The sequence below is a fragment of the Phaethon aethereus genome, assembly GCF_964289735.1.
Source record: "Phaethon aethereus genome assembly, chromosome: 4".
In the NCBI taxonomy this organism is placed as follows: Eukaryota; Metazoa; Chordata; class Aves; order Phaethontiformes; family Phaethontidae; genus Phaethon; species Phaethon aethereus.
The window spans coordinates 839,370-860,445 of record NC_138578.1 but is presented as its reverse complement, the minus strand read 5'-3'; the positions used below and the strand labels follow the sequence as shown (position 1 = coordinate 860,445).

At 42.0% G+C, this 21,076-nt stretch overlaps 1 protein-coding gene across 1 annotated transcript in view; it reads left to right on the top strand.

Annotated features, from left to right (window-relative positions):
* The window catches only part of BMP2K (BMP2 inducible kinase), a gene marked incomplete at its 3' end in the record, with an annotated part of 58,188 nt that overhangs the window by 33,754 nt on the left and 3,358 nt on the right, over positions 1 to 21,076 (top strand). The window contains 7 exon segments of the mRNA XM_081999749.1: positions 536 to 696; positions 2,118 to 2,296; positions 3,271 to 3,366; positions 4,142 to 4,330; position 4,333; positions 6,097 to 6,249; positions 12,073 to 12,186. Coding sequence (XP_081855875.1) covers positions 536 to 696; positions 2,118 to 2,296; positions 3,271 to 3,366; positions 4,142 to 4,330; position 4,333; positions 6,097 to 6,249; positions 12,073 to 12,186 — 893 coding nt within the window.

Below are 21,076 nucleotides of genomic sequence, written 5' to 3'. Positions count from 1 at the left end.
GAACACCTTTATTACCCTGATGGACTACTATACAGCTCTGAAATACTTCAGAGAAGGCGCAAATGTTTTGAGCAGTTTATAGTTGCTCTAACTGCTAGAGGCTAAATCTCTGAAGAAAAAGAAGTGAGTTGACTTAACACATAAGATTTTTCTTCATCTTGTTTCCTGTATGTATGGACAGTAATCGTATCTCTAGTCATCGAGGATTGCTGACTCAAGCGCTGGATGTAACTCACTCGCTACTGTGAACTGAGGAAAGCTTATAGAGAAATTTCATCTAGTATCGCGATCTCCTTCGGAATAAGGCTGTTGCCTATCTCAGTCTTAATGGTGTTCTGCAGCAATCATATCTCCTATGGCAGCAATGGGTGATTGGAATTTTAGGCAAATTTTAAGGTATTAAAGCAGAATTCAGAAGTAGAGCAGGACATGGTTAAGACATAGTTGAACTATTACGAGATACGCTGTGTCCCATTTGAAGAAGAAACAGTCTTTTTTGATTAGGTCTCTGCTACGGGAAAACTTGTCGTTTCAGAATAACAGATACTGTTGGACCAACAGAAACCTCAATAGCACCGCGACAAAGACCAAAGGCCAATTCAAGCACTGCCGCTTCTAGTGTGCTGACGATCCAGAGCTCAACAACTCCAGTCAAAGTCCAAGTTCCTGGTGAATTAGGCAATCGTGGGCAAAAAGGTAGCTTAACAGAGTCTATGGATGCACCAAAATAGATGAAGAACGAATTTTGTATTGCTTTTCCTTCTTGCTTTAGTAGGGATAACATTTAAAACTTAAATTCATCTCCTTATTTTTTTGTATGACAAAACCCCAATCTTCAGCCATTCTGGAAGACTCTAAGTTTGACCAGGTGCTGCAAAAACTAAATGCCAATTGTTGCTAAGTGAAGGTATTTTTTTCGTTGTGCTTGACACTGATTTTGAACTAACTTTCCCACGGTGGACTGTGAGAGAAATTCACGCTCAGTTTTGACTTGTAAATAAGTCACGAAAAGTACTGAGATCATGTGTAACAAACTGCTTTGTTGTAGCAGGGAAAATATTTTCCCTGTGCCTCCAAAAGGTCATGAGATGACAACAGTATTTTGGTATTATTTGTAATCTGGAACCATGTAAAAATTTCATTTCTCTAATGATTGACCGCTGTCTTTCACATTGCGCTGTGGGTGCAACAGAGGAGTCCTTAAGGGAGACTCAATTGAGTAAAATGGGCTTTCACTAAGTCCTTTGAGTTTTTCTCTATTTCGTTCAAAAAGAGTTATAGCTGTGACAAATATTCACATAAATAGTTTTCATTTATACCTTGAATACTTTCCTGGATGCACTTTGTGATGGTATGTGTCTGTTACAGTACAGGAAGAGTAGATTCCGGGATGGTATTGGGAAAGCTTCCAATCAAAAGGCCCCTGGGAATGTTTGTATCCCAGGTGTAAACAACTTTTACTAGACAGGATCCAAATAACAACTGACTTCGGGATCTTTGGTGTTATGACAAGGAACAGATCATTCCTGGGCACTTGAAAATATAAATACAGCCCGAAAGAGAGATTGTTTTAAATTAGTGACTGCTTAATTAAAAGGCTGCAAAAACAAGTGAATGGCTAAATTAATGAGGTGTTCTGTTTAAGGGAATTTGATGAGGGAGCCTATAGGTCCCTTAACGAAAAAAACCCAAAAGCCAAAAAACAAAACAAACAAAAAAGAAAAAAAAGGAAAAACTTGAATTTTCAGCTGGTTCCAGCTGAAACCAGGACCACGTGTTGTGTGCATACAAAGTAGTATGCTCTGAGGGTTAACGTTTGAGATAGTACAAGGTACAACGAAAGTGTTAGTAAAGCAGAAGTCTTGAATCCAGCTTTGTGTGCTGTGAGGCCAAAGGAAGCTTCCCAACTTCTGCAAGTAGAAATTGTGCACTGATAGGCCTGGAATTATTTTGGAGAAGTGAACTATGGTATCCACCAGCCGCACTAGTTGTCAGACTGGGAAGGCAAGTTTATAACCTGTTTCGCCTTGAAGTGTTAAACGAAGACATTAACTGCCAGGTAGCTCTCTAGGTAACTAAGACATCAGTATGTCAGCTGTGTTGTCTGAATGTCACAGGAACCACGCGACCGGGGAATGGACAAGACATCTTGCAGTCCCACGGGACCAACCAGCACCCCCCGCAGCAGAACAGAGTTCTCCAGCAGCTGCAGCAGGGGGACTGGAGACTGCAGCAGCTACACCGTTTACATCACCAGCAGCAGCAACCTACGGTTCAGGATGCTTACGTTCAGCAGGTACGGCTCGCATCTGCTGGACAAGTTTCCAAGAGCCATGTTACGCTTGCTAATGACGCTTTGAATCATGTGCTAGTTAAACATTTCTGCTCTTGTGGCCTGTTTTTTTCCTGCTAGCAGAGAGAAAGGGATCGTGGCTGCTGCCCCTTTTTTTACCTTGGATTTGTATCTTTGTAGGCGAGAGATAATGCTTATCCTAGGCAGTCACTTTCTTTTTGCTGTTTGATCCTGGTTCCCAGCTTGCTTGGAATCACCACCACGTGGCCCAAATAAAGGCTTTGTGTGTGTGTAAATGTGCTAGAGATAAATATTAGGAATTAGCTAGGTGACGATGCTCTGCTTACAGTAGATATACGTAAACCATTTGAGGACAATTATTGCAGGTTTTGCTTTCTTCAGTTTGTCTTCTGTAGTTGTTCTGCCTGCGCAGATTTTTCATGGTTACCACCTATACTGACGCTGTCCGCCTTGCCTGTCGTCAAGTATAATTGCTTAAGTTGTGTGGCATGAATAACTGCAAAATAACAGAAGAGTAGCTAGGTCAGACGAGAGCTTTCAGGTCCTGTCTGAGACACCTATTGCTCTTCCTTCCCCCCCCCCCCCCCCCATGTTATTCTTTAAAGCATGGCTGTATTATTTTCTGAAGGGGCTCAGCACTGGTGGAAATTGCAAAAGTTGGGATGTTAATAGGATTGCCTTAGACCAGACAGTGCTGAATGTATAATCTAACTTTCTGTTAAACAGGCTGGTATTAATTGGGGGTGGAGGGAGTGGATGTGGAAGCTTCCAAACACAGAGTCATTAAAATGCGATGAATGAATTTCAAGCTGTTCCTTGATTATGTGATGTTGTAACTGAAAAAAGCTGTTGAGTCACGGAAGCGGTATTTTAACTGATGCTTCTTGGAAATATCTGGATATTCCTAAAGGAGGAGTCACGACTTCTTAAAGCTGTTTACTTCTTTTCAACTATAGTACCAACAGGCAATGCACCAGCAGGTGGTCCAACAGCAGCTGTTGATGCAGTCTTTGTACCAGCAGCAACCTTCCCAATCTCAGTATCCTGCTATGGTACGTCAAGAATGGAATGCAGATGGTACAATCTTAAAATATGTGCTTTGTTTGTAAGTCTGTTGTGAAGATGCAGTAAGAGAAGTTTGTGGGTAGTTGTAATGAGCTGGGCATGTGGTAAATAACATCAAGTTATGTATTTAAAATGGTATTTGGGGCGGGGGTGCTGGCGGGGGGGAATGTTAATCCCAACATGGTTGGAAAAGCTTACCTAGAGTTGCACTTCTATATTAATTGGATGGCATGTATATTAACCTGCTTGAAGCAGGTATATACTAATTTGAAAGATACTTGGTACTTAAGGTTGATAGTAGCGACTACAACAACGAGTGCATGTTACGCTACAAAGCGATAGAAGATGTGTTGGCATCAAATTCCTACTTCAAAAGCAAGAAAACTAACTGGCGTAATCTGCATTTGAAAAGTCAGGGGAAATTGTAATGAAATTTTATTAATATTTCAGAATATGGTATGATGAAAACTAACTTCACAGTGCTGCAGTAGCATATGCTTACGTTGCAATAGCTACAAAAAGCTACGTGGTAATAGACTAGAAGAGAAAAAAGGTATTGCTCACCTGTTAGGGCAATTTCTTTCCACCCCTGTAATAGACAGCTGTGGTTTCTTGCCTCTGCTGAAGCTACCGAGGTTTCCTGGAGTGTGGTGGTGGTGGTGGTGATCGGAAGTGCATTTGGCTGCAGGAGTGATTTAGTCACTTTGCGGAAGAGATAGACACTGGCCTGTGTAAATTTTAGTAACGTGATCGTTATCTTAGGTGCAGCAGTATCATCAGGCTCTCCTGCAGCAGCAGATGCTTGCTCAGCAGCAGCAGCGGTCGCAACAGGCGCAGTCTCCTGAATATATCGCTTCTCCGCAAGACTTCTCTCCAGCCTTAGTCTCCTACCCTGAGTCACTTCCAGTGCTTGCTGGAACAGTGGCAGATTCTCCCTACCCTGCAAGCAGGCAAGTATTCTGACATAGACATATCCAAGCGTAACTTACTGCTTACGTTTGAAATTGTGATGAGCGTTGCTGAATCCGTTCCTCAGATATTCCTTGATTTGATAATAATGTGTTACTTGAAGTAGTTGGGTAGTTGCTGTTCAGTGCTAAAGGATATTTTGCGAGGGGGGTGGGACACTAAACTTTTTGATGCATGAGCCCGATCCAACTTCTGAAAGAACCTGTCTTCCGCTTTTGCTTGTTCATGGACTTATTGCAGGAAGCGACTGCTAACCACTTTGCTTAGGACGGTCCGTAGCCTGTGTTGAATGAGGTTATGGGCATGTGGAAGTAATTGCAAACAGTTTTGTAAGAGAGGCTTTATAGTTGGCATTTATTTGCGAGGGCTTGTAACTCTTGTGCCTGTTGATCAGTGGTCTGACCTAATGATGTTATATGATGGAGTACGCCTCGTCAGCGATACGGTCCCTGGGCAGGGGCCTGCGGTCTTACCCTGGCTTAATAAAATAGAAGAATGTTTTCCCATGAATTCTTATGAGAAACCATGTGTGGAATGAAAACCACTTCCTTTTTCTGATTCAAAAAAAATAAAGAAGCGCAGGTTTGTCCAGTTTGACTAATCTTATGAAGTAGGTTACATATTGATATAGGTTCCTACTGTACGATATTGAAAGAGAAGCCCTTTGCAGTTGTGGGAATGCTGCAGTCTTTGGTGCAGTGGGTCTTGACACAGGCTTTCAGTTAATAGCTTAACTTCCGCGTTTCAGGTGCCGCTGTCATTTTTAGTCTCTCCTGGGTTATAGTGTGTTGAAAAACTGAAAGGCAAAAGGTTTTCTTGCTGTAGACTGCATGGATGTATTACTGCTGTGACCGGTTTGGCCTCATCTCGCCAACTGGGTCGTCTAATAACTAGTAGAGAGTTTTGTCCAGTGCTTCTGTGCCCTTATTTGAGACTTAGCAGCTGTACTTTGGTCAAATCTATTGCCAGAGAACTTTTGTCAGCAATGATTTCTGAAAGGAGTTATGCCAGTCTGGAAGTAAATATGTGTATTTCCAGGTTCTCTTCTGTGTTTTTGGCTAAAGATTTTGATCCTGCTCTTTAGCTTCAAGGCAACGAGTGCGGGTTAGCAATGGCTTGCAGTGCGTAAGGCTGATCTCGTAGACAAAAAATACAACTTAGTGTATTAACAGGAGGAGTGACGAGTTTCTCTTCTGTTGACATACTAAATGCATTGCTTTGTATCACATGTTGTCGTTCTCTCAGTGGAAAGAACCAGCGGCAAGTCTTGTGGGATGGCAGCACCCGAGATGACAGGAAGGGCCCCCTTCCCCTTTCTCTTGTGTCGAAGAGATGGTTCCATATGGAGCTGGACGGCAGGTGTGGCCTGCAGAGCCTGGCTAGGTGTAGGGAGAGAGCCAGTTAGCGTGCAAGAACTTGCCAATTGCTGCTTTTCTAGTCCGCTTCGGATAGGGAAGTGGTGATTTCTGAAAGGAATCATTCCAGTCCAGGTATGATGAGGGATTCTGTGCTTTGGCTACAATTAATAAATTGGAGGCTTGCATACAGAAATGATGCAATCAAACCGTGTATTTCAAGCGATCGATTTTCCCTTAGTTTGCAGATGCTTTTGGGATAAGCTTTTAATGCATTGGTGTCACGTGTATGTAATATTTTGGCATAATGAACCATGTAAAAGATTTTTGCCTTGATAAACCATCCTTTAATGTTTTTTTTGTTTGCTTCCACAAACTGACCTTACAGGCCAGGCATTGCTGATGCCGAAGCAATTGCCAGTAACCCAAAGCAGAGCATCAGTAACCCTCCTGATATGTCAGGTTGGAACCCATTTGGAGAGGACAATTTCTCCAAGTTGACGGAGGAGGAGCTGCTGGACAGAGAGTTTGACCTGCTAAGATCAAGTAAGGGACGCTTGAGGGCTTATTTTGCTTCACAATAAATAAGGTCTCTGTAGTTGCTCAGTAGTTCCAACACCTGTCCTGTCAAAAGGCCGTGCAGTCTGCGTACAGGAAATTCTTTCTGTGTGTTTGAGGGCGGAGTTGGGCCTGTCTTCTTTCTTTTCTTTCCCTTTTATGAGAATGTGTGCAGTGGGAACTCGCGGTCTAAAATTGGTAGTTACTGGCTCAGATATTGCAGAAATGCTAATATCTTAGCTCTTAAATACTGCTTGTCACCTTGATTGTCAAGAAGCTCTGAACAGCAGAGGTATGTTGTCAGGTAGGAAGAAATATTTTGGCTGCTTGCTTTACTCTTTTCCAGCTTTTTTCTTGCACAGCAGAGCAGAAGATTCTGTGGGTCTGATATGTCCTTTGAAAATGCCTGGAAGAAAATTGATCTATTACATTATGTTAATGTTTTGTAATGTCCTTTTCAATGAGTGGCTACGTGTAAGGGCTGCTTTATTGTTCTGATACGGCAATAGTTGAATAAACTTGTTTCTCTTCAAGTCAGTTATCTCAGTGGCTTTTACTTGGAATTACTTGCTTTTCTTAACTGGGTAACGCAGACTCAGGAGATGCTCTTCCCTACAGTGGTTTTGTCAAGATCAGATTTATTAGTGACACTTGTAAGATGTGACGCTGTCAAAAACCAGTTTGCATATACTTGGATGACAATCGGCACCACGTTCCTCGCAATTAAAAATGCGGTAAAGCTGTATCGAAAGGAATTGAGAAAAAGCCTATGCCTTCAATGGAGTCTTTTTCTTGGATTTCTGGAGTAGATTTTTTGGTTTTAGGAGTAGAATTGAGTATCTTTAGGCATACTGCTTCCAACTGATGCCATTGAGCATTTCAGAAATAATACTCTTAAATCTGGAGGAGGGTAGCTTGGACCAAAAGGTCAGCATGACATAACCCATTTCCAGAATCGTTAACTGACCGTTGGACTGCCGACTGTAGTTGTGGTAAGTTTTACGAGATTGATTTGGGTAAGCCACGTTTTGAACAAATAAAAGCACAGAAGCAAGTATTAACCAAGGACATACTTTGAGTGGCAGTATAAAAAGGTAGAAAAGGCTGTATGAGGAATACGCTTGCCTGGAGTGTTTTGATAGTAAGCTGTGGAAATAAAAAGTTGTAGAATCATTTAGGTGGGAAAAGACCCTTAAGATGATCGAGTCGAACCGCTGACCTAGCACTGCCAAGTCCACCACTAAACCGTGTCCCCAAGTGCCACGCCTACAAGCCTTGGAAATACCTCCGTGGATGGTGACTCCACTGCTTGCCTGGGCAACCTGTTGCAGGGCTGGTCAGCCCTTTTGGTGAAAACGCTGAATTGCATGCCACCAGTTAGACTTAGTAGAGGCTAAAATAAGTTGGAGCTAAATGCTGCTAACTGCTGTCTTTAAATCTCTAACAGAAAGAACAGGTAACTACTACCGTAATTACATTATCCGGTTTTTGCACTATGTGTGTGAAAATAGTCTCAAGTTTTTAAAGACCAAATCTACTTAGGCATGTTTTTGGCTCCCCTCTTAGTAAAGCTAATTTAATGCATAGAAGAGCTGGATGTGATAATAAACTTTATGTGCTGTAATAGAAAAGTAAACGTAACGGCATAGTTTTGTTCAGTAATGACAGCATTAGGGTTTTTAAGTCACTTGAATGCCGAATATGTAAAAACAAAAAGGCGTTAGTTGCTTGACTAATAGTACACTAGATGGCAGGCTTGTTCACACGTGATACGAGTTGCAGTTACGGCTGTCTTGAGGCCTTTTGGCTTGATTTCTGCTAGAGGTCTAGCGAAGGGGGAGCCTTACTAGTTGTAATCTCAGCGTATGTGTGTTTCTGTGTACACAAAGATATGTACGTGAAAGACTTCAAAGACCTTTTAACTTTCGTTTTTTGATAGTAAGGGTGTTGTGCCGAAGATCGTATGCACTTGCCTTACAGTGTTAATGCTTTTATTGCAGTCAAAGCCGAAATATTTATGCTTAATATTGTCTGCTGGTACTTTCTCAGACTTATGTGGAATAATGAGAAGTTGGGACATTTATTGGCCAGTTAAGGCTTATGCCTGTGAAATTGCCTTTAACTGTGTAATACTTCCTGGAATGTCCTTGGACGTATCTTAAGGATCAAGGCTTAATTCTCTTTATATGTAGGTTATCTCACAAGAGACGAAACTGCTTTTTACTACTAACTAACTTTTTTGATCAATTTGAGTTCAACGTGAATCATTTTGCCGGGTAGAGGAAAGAGAATTGAAGATAACAGGCTTGATAAATTGTTATATTCTCTGATAGTAAATCCGGTTGCTGTCCCATACTTTGTAACTCATGTAACTTCTGTAAGTTTGTCTTTCTGCAATGTTACGTGGTGCTAAGTAGCATTCAAAACAATAATCCTTTTCTTCCACTTCTGAAAGCCCGGTTTGAATTGCTGAGATGATGCTTTCTACACAAATGTAAAATATTTTTAAACCTGTCTAATATTTTTTAACGCTGTTGTGTTCATGACAGTAATACATGAGTCTTTAAATACACACAGCCTTTGTTAGAGGATTGAGATGTCGTCATAACTTGCCAGGCTCAAGTTACTGTTCCATTTCATGCGCTTAGTAGCCTAATGACATAGGGTGCTTAGTGATGGCTATTGCTGTGATGATTAATCTCTCCTCCTTTAAATGGGAGCTAACTCACAGAACAAAATACCTTGCTTACGCTTTGTGAAAGTTTTCATAGTAAAAAGATGACACTAACAGTAAAACGTAATGTGCAATTAAATGAAGGTCACTGAACTGAGCGCCTTTGTGGAGAACTTCGGTCTAGAGTTACAGTTTGGAGTCCCTGGTTCTTGTGTACACGTTGTTGTTTATCTTCTTGGTACCATGGGTATTGATGATGGTCCAGAAGCAACACATCATGTTGAGATTCTGACCTTGTTAAGAAAGGCATTTCTTAGAAAGAGCTCCTGTAACTACTTAATAACCTGTGCAGTATTGGGAGCCAAGAAAATGAGTCTGTTTTCTCACTAGAGAAAAAACACCAGCGCAGTGCAATTCACACTGAATGGCACAAAGGTTCTCGATGGGTGCCCAGTCATCGTGGTGCTTAAACACGGGCACTGGTGAGTGCAAAGCCTACTAAGCTCTTTGCTGACCTCCTCAGTAGTATTAGAGGATGAAGGAACTACCTAGGCCATCCGTGCAGGGAAGAGCTGTGGTTCTTACCATGCTTGCTTTGTGCGCAACTCCTTCTCATGCTTCAGAAAGTCCCGGGAGCGCTGTCTCGTGAGGAATCTTGGACCTGCCGCTTGCATGGAAACAGCTGGATTCCTTGTTCGTGTTGTCAAATAACTGCACTGTCCTATGGAAGGATCTGCTGTGCTGCATGGCAGATGATCGTTTCTCTGGCAGCAGTATGGGTTCCATTTGTATGGTTATTCCCTGAGAGGAGCAAAACGTGTATCTTCATTTTAAGGATGTTGCATCTGAACTGCAATTATATCTAATACTGACAGTCTCGCTGGACCTGCTTCTGCTTGTGTCTCGCTTCTGTCAATCGTTCTCTGATAGAGAGAAGCGGATCTTGTTACGGGGTGGACAAATGATATCTGTGCCCCGGAAGACTGGAAAAATGTCTCGTCCTTTTCCAATAGCCTTAGATTTGATGAACTGACAAATTTTAAACTTTATTTTACAGGGACATGTATGTCAGTACATATATGCCTAGGTGCGCTGGAGGAGTTGAAACCTTGTATTTACTTACGTGACCTAGTTTTTCTTGCATGCTTAACGTTTCAAGCCATTTTGCTTTGCGCTTTCCCTAGCACTGCTGCTGAAGTTCGGGCATCAGATCATCATCTAGGGGCTTGAACTTGTATAGTCTTGCATGCCAGCATTTGTAGGGACTCTCCAAAGGGTAGTTCAAGTTGTTGCAGCCTTAGAAGTTAGAGTTGATTGCCTGCAAACTGTGCAGCAGTCAACTGGTTTTCCTCTGGAGGCAAGACACTGGGGGTAATGGAACAGAAGCATCCCTCAAATCAGTCTGCATTTGTAAAGGTGCAAGTTTGAAGGTGTTGTATATTTCTTCCACAACAAAACTCAACACCTCACCCCCCCCCAAAAAAAAAGAAAACCCACCCAAAAAAACAAAACCAAACTCCCAACAAAGCAGAAGACACACAGGAGGGGAAAAAAACGAGACCGAAAACCAAAACACAACCCAAAACCCCTCAAGTAACAAAGCTGAAAACCAAACCCTTCCTACCTGAGGAGAGAAAGCATTGTGGGTGTGACTGTGCAGAATCGGGAATAAGTACTGCTGTTGGATGTGATGCTTGGCAGTTGTTTTCTAAGGCTCGAAGCTGATGGTATAAAACATACAGCTGCTAGTCTTTTGTCCATTTTGGCTAGTGTTCTCTTCTGCATGGCTGTGTCACTGTAGGATGCTTTTGTTTGGGTCGGGTAGTCTCTGTCTGTTTTGATATGTACACTTGGAGGTGAGAGCAACTAATCAATCTCCTGCGCTAGGAGCCACCGGCTGGGATTATATTTTCAGTAGGGTTTGCCTGTAATGGAACAACTCCCCCTTGTATTTCTTCGGAGAGTCTAACGGTAGGTAAGAGTAAGACCGTTCACATCTCGGACGCTTTTATGGGAACAGAACACTTTCTGTGAGAACTAGCATGTAAATTCAAAACTCTTGGGCTTTGTATGCAGGATTAATACGCATCTGTCTCAGGTAGATGAGTTTGCTGTCTAGTTCCCGGTGGCTGTCTTAGTAAAGCTGCCTGGTTGCTGCGTTGAAGGACTGAATAGGAAATGTGCAGGTAGCCTGGTATGTAATTAGGGCACGGTTCAGCTGCATCTCTGTGGTGGCAGACTGTCAAAAAGCTGCTGCTGCAAATTGTTTGGAAGAGCAGGTGCTTGCTGAGAAAAAGGGGGTAAGAAAAATGCGGTGTCTGCACCGTAGAAGATAAAAAATGTTAGCTGAAGGTGGAACACCTTGTCGCAGTGGTTTTGTGAAGTGGCTCATGTGCCTTGCTGGACCACCCTGAGTTGCAGTGTGGTGGTTGGGCTGCATGGCCTGGATCCCAGGCTGACAGCAATGGGAGAAGAGGAGCTTAGGCAGACAAAGTCATCTTCAGCATTCATAAGACTTGAAATTTATGGCTTTGTTAAAAACCTGTTGTAGGTCCCTTTTAAAAGGGAGAGGGGGGGAATCGCTTAAGGGTTGAAGACCATGTAGAACAGACACTATATTTCTTTGTATTTTGTGACACTCAAATTGTTTCTCATGACCAACAGATGTTACATGTTTCATTAAAAGTACTCCCAGCTTTTCTGCTGCGATGGTCAACGTTTGTCATTTTGTGGCAATGGCTGGCCAAAACTTGGATAGAATGAAAGATTTCCGTTTAGGTAAGCGTAGTCTTTCTGACTTCACAACCATGAGGGCACAGAGCCCTACTAGTTTCTGTTACAATGCGCATACGCTGCGTATAACATGTAACAGATCCTCGTTTAGAGAGTTCCATGATCAAATATATGCCGCTTTTTGTGGGACAGGGGGATTAACAATAGGTTAGTGCAGGTAAATTTTCCAGAATGATCAAGCAATATGTATCAAGATGTAGCATATCATTAAAAACATGAAAAAAAAGGTAATTCAGCATATATTCCTCTCTCACCCTGTACATGAGATACCTTTGCATAGGCATAAGAGCTGCCATTTTTATTTTACTTTATTTTTTGTTCTGTTTCGTTTTGTTTTTTTGCAGACAGGCTGGTGGACAGGAGAGCATCTTCAGATAAGAATGTGGAGCCACATTCTGCTCCACAGAAAAATCCTCTTGAAGACCCCTTTGGTTCTGTTCCTTTCATTTCTCACCCAGGCAAGTTACATCTGTAATGTGGCTACCTCATACGTGTATACATACATACATATATCTGTATCTTTGTATCTGTTGAAGTATGTACATCCGGTTAAATGACCAAAGAATGAGAAAGTTATTGGTTGCCTCGTGGCAGTAGATGGGTTGAAGAGATTTTTTTTTTTCTATGTTGATTACCTCAAAGTAAAATAGGCTTCTGCATCCAATTCGTGGTACGTGGACAGTGTACGGACTACGTAGTCTTCGCAGCGCAAATACCTCGGACCAGTGCAGCGTGAATCACTCGGGTAGAACCAGAAACGCTTTTGCTAAGCGCCAGTTACTTGTTAAGACCAAATTTTGCTGCTTCCTTGTAGTTTGCTTCCAACGCATGCTGTTTCTGCAGTTGGCTTTTCCAGCCCAGTTAAGGCTGTACGTTTCTGCTGCATTTAATGTATAGTTTTGTTGCAGATTGAATCAAAACGAACGAAATAGCTTATGTTACCTGTACGTTTGGAGGGGACGATTCGTTAGCTTGTGTCAGTTCAGCTTCCGCTATTTTTACCCTGGATGGCAGTAAAAATAACACTGTATGTGAACGCTGACTGTGAACGTGAAACTGCATGATCCTGCAGCTTAATCGCCAGTTTTAACATTTGCTTGATCGGCACTATACTTTGCCACAGGTACCGAAAGCAAAGCCTACATGACAGTTAAATGGTAGAAAGAGCTTCAGTTTGTTTAGGGAGCCATTTAGGCACCTACTTAAATTGTGTTGAGAGTGCTTGTGTGATAAAGGTGCCTTAATACGACTTTTAAAAACTATTCTTCGGAAAGTTGAAAAGCTAAGATAACATGCCTTAAAATAAATCACTTGGCAACCTAAGTTAGCATATGTTTCCTTTCGCTTTCCTTTTGCATTTCTGAAGATCGTCTGCTAGGGCTGCTTAACGCTCACAAGTGCTCTTGTGCTACGTGTGGTAAAGAGTGAATGTGATAACGGTGCTGTGTTTTCCAAGGCGATTTGTAAAAATACCTCTGCATCTGTGTCTGCGCCTGTTATTAGGAAGTCTTGAATTAATTCTGCATGGTCTATTATTGAGTTCCTAGATTCTCTATTTGTTATGCTCATTCAGAAAGAAGAAGTTTGTCTCTTGTTACCTTGTTAATATTCAGTCGTTGAATACAGCGCGAAAGTATTTCTTAAGCCAAGAAATGTTTGCTCTGTAGGTAGCAGTTTGCAAGGATTTACTGTGGAGTCTTCATTAAAGAGCTTGCTTTGTTTTATAGGTGAGCTGAAATTCACGTGCAGAAAGGACAGTAATAGTTATATGTAATCTGAGACGGTAACTATCAGGTGCTTGGTCTGTCATTTTGAATATTCATATCCATGTGTCTAGGGATTTTTTTTTTTTTTCTTTCCTCACCCCGTGTCTTAGAACTGTGTTTGCTCATTGCTGTTTTTCAAATAGTTGCAATACAGCTTAGGTTGTAATGAATGGCCTCGCTGTGTTATGTCGTAGGTTTTATTTTTGTTACTTTGAATCCAAGGTTTAATTCTTGACCTACTTAAAAACAAGGGGAGATACCTTCTTTTAAGAAAAAAAAAATTCAGTCTTAGTTGAAAAACCAGGCTGCTTGAGAAATGTTCAGTAGATTGCGAACCATTACCGGTTTCACTGGGCTGGGGGAGTATGTTTTTTTGATAGCCTTTTTCCTACTGACTGATAACTGGAATTGCAACAAATGTACATACCGTCTTGATTTCAGGGAAGGTATTTTTAATTCTGTGTCAACAGTGAATTACACTTAGCAAAGAAATCTGATAGAATAAATCTTTAAATCTGGAAATAAGTCTTTTCAAAGCTGGTTTGTTTTCCCCACGGCATTGTTCTTGGAGATGTCTTGAAATGAGGTGTTAGAAGGCAACTAAGAAAAGGAGAAGACTGAGACATGCTTTATTTCTAGGTGAGGGCTTTCGAGGACACATTTGGCAAACGTCCCTAATATTTTTGTTTACTCTTGGATTTAAACATCTTACGGTTTGTTCCTTGTGATTGTAAAAGATTTAACCGAGAAGTAAAGCGCATGCGTACCTTACTCAGGGCACCCGGGGAAGGTGACTGAACAGAAAGTGGAACGTAGCTTTAGTATCTTGGGCGCAATTGCAGCATGTGGGTGAGAGACTGTCTTGATCTAGTTAGAGCAGAAGTTTCACCTCCTCATTGTGATGTATCTACAGAGGAAATAGAGAGTGTCTTACCGGTATTCACCCAGGTCTTGACTACTGAATTTTGACTTTTTGAGTTGTGATGAGATGAAATGTCAATGTTATCAATAGAGACTACTTAAAATAAAGAAAAAAATAAAGTTGTCCTTTGTTAAAAAGCAACAGTTCCTATTGAAGATGTGTTCTACTGTATTAACGACCTTTGAGTTGGAGCTGCGGTCGTTTTCTGTTTTTTGGTTTTTGTTGTGGTTGTTTTTTTTGGTGTGACATAGGCCTCGAGTACATAAATGTTGCTGTATATGGACTATAGCTGAGTAGAGTCACCCAGAGGATTTCATTTGTCTCGAGGGTTTAAGGATTCTCTGCTGAAAGCAGCGCTTGACTAAATACTTAAATAATTTCTATCACATGATGCGAGATAGCAGCAAGAAGCTAGAGATCATGTCTCATCTTTTGGCTTAACAATTTATCGTAAAGTGCTGGTAGTCCAAGGGCAAGAGGTAATGCAGAGGTTGATATTTGAGACGTTTTATCATCGACGGAAAGGACCATGAGGTGCTTGACTTGTGAGCCCTTGGGATTTTCCCTGCGGAGATGAGAGTGTGTTTCGGGCGGCTGCTGTGCCAAGGGTCACCGGGAAGGAGAACTTGAAATGGGATGGACCAGGGCTGCTTCTCGGTGGGAGTTTATGTGGTTATTCTTCTCAGGTGGGGATGGAGAATCAGCAACCATGTATATGTCACTTGACATGCGGTGCAGAGGGCAAATAGCGGAGTGAAACGAAATAACTTACTATTGGGTTGCTCTGACGGTATTTGATCGGACAACAGTGTGTAGAAGCACTAGTGTTACGGTTGGTGTATATCCTGTTAAAAGTGTTTTCACACGTACTACATGTAAACTTGCTATACACACTATGTCATGCCTAAATGTTTGTGGAAGATAGTAATGGTTTAGAACTTGAGGTGGCTGGAAAAGAAACTTTGCTTGAGAAACAGCTCCAATGCTCAAGCTGATAGAAACAAAACTAATGTTGCAAGCTTTGCGTTTTTATGAACAAGAGAGAAGAAAGCACTGTTGAAGAGCCAGTAATGGGGCATTCAGGACAGGCACCGAACTTGTCAAAAACAGATTCTGGTTCTTGAACGCTTGAGACACTGGATCGTGACAGTGGAAAAATTGGCTCCTTGTGGTCAGCATTTCGGAATGGAAGCTTTTGAATCGAGTGTGTATTAATCAGCTTATGTTCTAAAGCCCTTACGTTAACATCGAACTGAGTGTTGTAGAAACTCAGAAGAAACACGCGTTGTGTGCTGCCTTCAAACACTAACAAAGAAATGCCATGAACATAGTACAGTTTGCTGTTGAGTTGTGCTCGGTGGCCTTTTCCTGACTTAGGTCTGCTTACACTAATTCTTTCTGGGATTAAAGTGGGCTAGATAGCCTTTTGCTTGCCTCAGCTTAGTACTGCAATTCCCACAAGTAGTAAAAGATGTGAGGTAACTCTCAAAATAATGCTGATGGACTGTGTGAGAAGTGGAACTGTTGGGAAGCCTTGACTGGAATTTCTTCACAAGTGCTGCCCTGTCTGCTGGGTGTTTTTCCCCTGTGGAGAATCTCAGTGAGCTGGCTTCTGGCTTCTCTTAGTGGGGTAAAGCTCTAGTTCAGGCCATCTATTGAACTATTGTATCATTGTAATGATCATCTTCTGTACTGTAGACATGGTGGTGCTTCATAGAGTCGCGGTTGTTTTTTCTGACATGCGTAGGTAACCCCTTCCCAGTCGCTGCAGGGTTTGCTGTGGGAAACAAGGGATTAAAGCGAGTTTAGTTCTGTAGCGGCTTCCTTCTGACTTCCAGACTTCCTGCACTCAAAGACTGCACTCGAAATGTCATTAAATGATGCTTATAGGTGTCTGTCTTGGAATAAGAGGACTTTTGTGGTGTGGTGTGTAACTCGCTAGTCACAGCTGGGTGGACCTGGCAGAAAACCAGCCGGCTGCATGCCAGATAGCGGTAGGATGGAAATCGTCTGGAGACTTGGACGCGATATGTTCCTGAAAAGACTGCTGTGGTAGTTGATTATTCGCACTGATAGTGTTACACCACAGAAGTGGGTTCTTGTGGCATGAAGAACTGTGGGTGGCGGCTATTCATTGGGTTACTTTTTCTGTATACTGCTTTTAACAAGGTTGCAAAACACTGCAAGGTTCTGAACCAGGTCTTGGGCTGCTATTGCAGTCTGGGGTTTTAAGTGAAACACAACTCACTGCAATTGGGCAGGAAATTACAACATGAGAATGTTAGAAATAACAAGACATAAGCCAGCCTCCTCGTGTCATAAGTCCACGTTTTTCTGGCAGCTGATGTTCTTGAATTGTTTGTTAAAAAATGCCTAGATTACAACTTGATGTGGCTGTTGTACAGTGTTCCAGATTTAGGTAATTGACAATTAAAATAAGTTCATATCAATATTTCTACTCACTGAAAAATACTGCTTACCTTACTCCATAACCTTTCCTTGGCTATGGTTTCAGGTATTGCTGAATGCACGTTCACAGTCTCTCCCTGTATCAAGGTTATCTTTAGGCTTTACCCTTCTAGGTAACCCTTCCAAAGTAACTTCAACGTACTCATATGTCAGAAGAATAAATTATATGTGTGGGCTGTGCCAGTGCTGTGATTTTTTTTCGACTGTTGTCAAATCTTAGAGTAATCGTGGTCACCTTTCGCCTTTTTTGTTCAACATGCTTCAGCCTGTCCAACTAATTACTTGAAAAAATATCTAAGCAATAGACGCCGGGCACAAGTGTTTTGTTGTCCCATTTTTATTATTCTTGAAAATAAAGGTGGTAAGCGGTGTAAATCCCTGTTACAATATTGAGCAGCTGCTGCTCTGGCTATTGTCAAAGAAGTAGTGCAGCTTTAGTTGCAGCATGCCGGTAATCCTTGGGTCTGACATGTGGCAAATTGTTCTGAAATGATGGTGGCAGTATGTTACCAATTCAAAGGAAGCTTAAAGCCCTTATGCCCCGCTCTTACGCCACCCCCGCAATACCCTAAAATGATGAACTAGCAGAAGGCATGTAATTACTGCAGTTGTTAGAGGGAATTCATCCTCTTATAATCGGATGTTTCGAAAAAGAACATCAGAACAGAAAATTTCCTTGAAGATTGGGATCTTCTTATATGATTAAAGATGTTCCACCTGGCTCGCATTTGAGGGAAGAACAATTGTCTCCTACAAGATGCAAACCTGATTAGAAGGGTAGTAATCTGAACAGTACATTACAAACAGATGTTACCCAACATTTTGCAGCATTTTTTTATAAAAGAGTATCTGAATGGTCTTTGCAGCAGTATAGGTTGAGAAGATTGCATGAAATCAACATGACGGAACACTTCATTTTTGAAATCTATTTAGCCAGAGCATTAAATTGTCATTAACGAGGGCATTTTCTCTTTTGGGGCATTAGGTTTCCGTTTGTAGTGCTCTTTGGTTTTGTTTAGCTTGCTAACTTCTTGAGGAGTGAAAGAGGAGGAACTGCAGTGTAGCAAAACAGAATATTTTTGTCATGGGTTAAAAATATTTTCGGTAGGTTGGTTTCGTTTTGACACCAGTCTGCTGCAAATTTCTCCCTCTTATTGGGACTAGCCCAAAGACACTGCAGATGAGGAGGTGCATGCGTTGGCTTCTTCCGTGAAGTTTGGCTCTGTTAGACCGTAAGGTGTTTGAGGCTAGTAACTTAGGTGAATGTCTGCTTGCAGCAGATGGCTCTGTCTGTTTAGAACACCTCAACACAAACGGAAGAATAAAGCAAGATACTTGCTCTTTCCTGAAAAATACAGAAGTGGGAGCTGGAAGCTCACCACTCTTAAAATACTTCAGAAATAAAAGGGCTGTCTTCAAAACGACATAGCAGGAGCAGTTGACGCTTCCAGCGTCACCTGACGTGTGCCACTTGTGTTCCTGTCCAAGTTGTGCGTGTAGGGTCATACGTGTTGGGTCAGAAAGTAGCATAATAGTGAGTTGGCACTGTAGCTTGTGAGTTTCTAATCGCTGCAAAATACACAGTCTTCTCGATAATTTTGAGTCTGTACGAAATACAGGAGCGTGAATTTCCTGCTGTGATTAAGAAGTAATATTCCTAACTCTGGTACGGAGGTGGTGGATAAGGAGGTATCTGCGGGCTAAGGAGCTAGAACGTCAGAAGCCCTGTTTGGGAATGGTTTGTAAAGAAATGAGGGATTTGAAGGTAATAAGCTAATAGGCAGTTAATTACCTGGTGCTGTGATGATGACGGCTGTAAAAATAAATATGCTTGCTTGTGGCCTCAGAAGAGAGGTATTTCGGAAAGTGTTTTCTCGGGGACAGGGAGAGACAGTTACAAATACACAGGCTCAAGTTTACTTTTCCAGTGTGTTGCCCCATGTTTGCCACCGTTCAGAAAGGGTGTTGTGTGCTATATTCGGCGTCCAATGCCTTGGCCCCATTGGCCTTAGTAGAATGAGAGGCCGCAAAACGGACTAGTGCCAAGAAAGATTGCTGTGTGGAAAGTATTGTAAAAATGAACAAGTACCTCAAACTTTCAATACTCCTGCTACCTATTTAAGCAAGTCTGCAAGTCTGTTGATGAGGAATGTGCTCAGCATTTCCTGGAAGAGTGGTTCAGAGCTCCCAGTGTGTGAACAAAATACGTAGCTTCATACGTGGTGAGGAGGCAGAGTCTGTATTTGCTACGGAAGGGGCTTCTCCAGCATGTGGGCTTCCTCAGTGGATTGTTCCTGAGTTTTTCTAGAGACAGCAGTTGTTAGAATCAGGAAAGGAGTCTTAGAATGCTAATACAGATTCCTTCAAAAACTAGGTTGTTTAGATGAGCAATTCCCCAAATCATTTGTTGCGTATTGCCAGCAAGAGTAATGCTTTACGGGCAGGTCTGCTGTGAGATGCCGGGATGGCTCGTGTGCCAATACTATGGATATGTTGAGTATGGTTCAGGAAACTGCTTTTAGTGTTTTGCCTTGTATTGTCAAGTCCGGTTTGATGCATGTGCTGACCAGAGCGGTCTGCTACTGAGTGCTACACGTTGTGTGGCTTCAGTTACTTGTTCGGTGAGTTGGCAGCTGTGAGTGTAGCTTGCTTTTTTTGTCTTGTTGGTGTCCTTTGCGGTTAGTTTTCCAGCGAGCTTGACTGTGGCCGCAATTAACACATAATGTTTAAAACTTTTGGCAAGTCAGATATATTTATATTAGATACGCTGTTGTTCAGTTCTTGTCTTAAAACACATTACTCTGTAAATGGTTTTCTGCATGGGGAAATTATGTACAAAGGCATAATCATTCCTCGGGAGTAGGTACTCATGCGGATATTGACGTACGTAAAAGGTGTTAACATCTAACCTAGAAGTAGTTCCTTTGGCTTTCCTTTAAATTCATTGGATTTGTGTGAACAGTAGTGTTTCAGTAGTAGATATGGCAAAATCAGGATTTGGAAGAGAGGGGGTTATACAGTGCAATGTGAAGGCTGTACCTTTGGGAAATCTAAAGCAAGCGGCCAAATAATCCAGATTATAATTTAGTGGGTAAAGCAAATGCCTAGTATTAAAAATTACAGCAGATAAGAAGCAATATGACACCAGAAGCAAAGAAGAAACAGCTCAAAGCCCCAGTCACTTGATATTTTTAGTCATTCGGCTCATCTTGTTTTTAAATCCATGTGTAAAATACATTGCTGCAGAATTTTTATTGTTATTGTAACTGTACTTTTGAAAGAGCAAAATGGCTGCTGGATGAAGAAATCGGCTATTAATTCCTTCTAAAAAAAGAAGAAATCGTTCTTGTCAAACTTAGTATTCTGGTGTAAAGTGGAGCATAGAAAGAAAAAAACTGACTTGGCCTGGAAGTTGCATGCTAATTTCCTTGTGAAAAACGAAACTATATGAGAAATTATTGTGCGCATATAGTAAGAACGAGACAGTCGCAAGCTGGATTTTGGCTGAAGTTTTTTTTCGGAGAACTAATTGGTGCACACACCCATCCCCAGCTTTTTCAATCCTGTGGAAAGGTTGACTCGAGTGAATTTCAGCAATTCTTAAACAAAACCGTAAATGGAAGGTGTTAATTCTGGTTAGGTGAGAGGATCAGCGACCTAGCGCAGTGCTGTGAATGGAGCTTGTTAATGACCCCCTTAGCGAGGACCGACCCCTGTCCCAGCTTTGTGTCGGATACTAATGGGATGTAAGAAGCTTAGGCCCAGCGCTCAGGCTGACGTGTGTGTCATGCACAGTCTCTCACTAGTGAAGGCGGGGACCTGGATGTTCCTAGCCAGGTAGAAGTCAACTCGGTTTGGCCGTCAGGCGAGCATCAACTGGTTGCCGGTCCAAGTCTTGGCTGGCCCAAGCATGGACGCAGTTGGTTTTGCTGTTGTTGTAGTCCCTATCTGAAGGTGGGTACCCAGGAAATACTCAGGTGGGAGTGACTGTAACGTAGCCTCGCTTCGAAGTATTCCACACAAATTTTCGGTAGTTGTTAGTGTCTGCAAAGAGATGAATTGTCATTGCTGTTAATAGCGTTACATGTTCAGTTACACGTTCTTGAACCAGCATGGCTGCCGTGTGATCCGTGTCCTAGAGAAAAGGACATCTCGAGAGCAAATACGCTTCCCCGAGCTGAGACCAAGGGT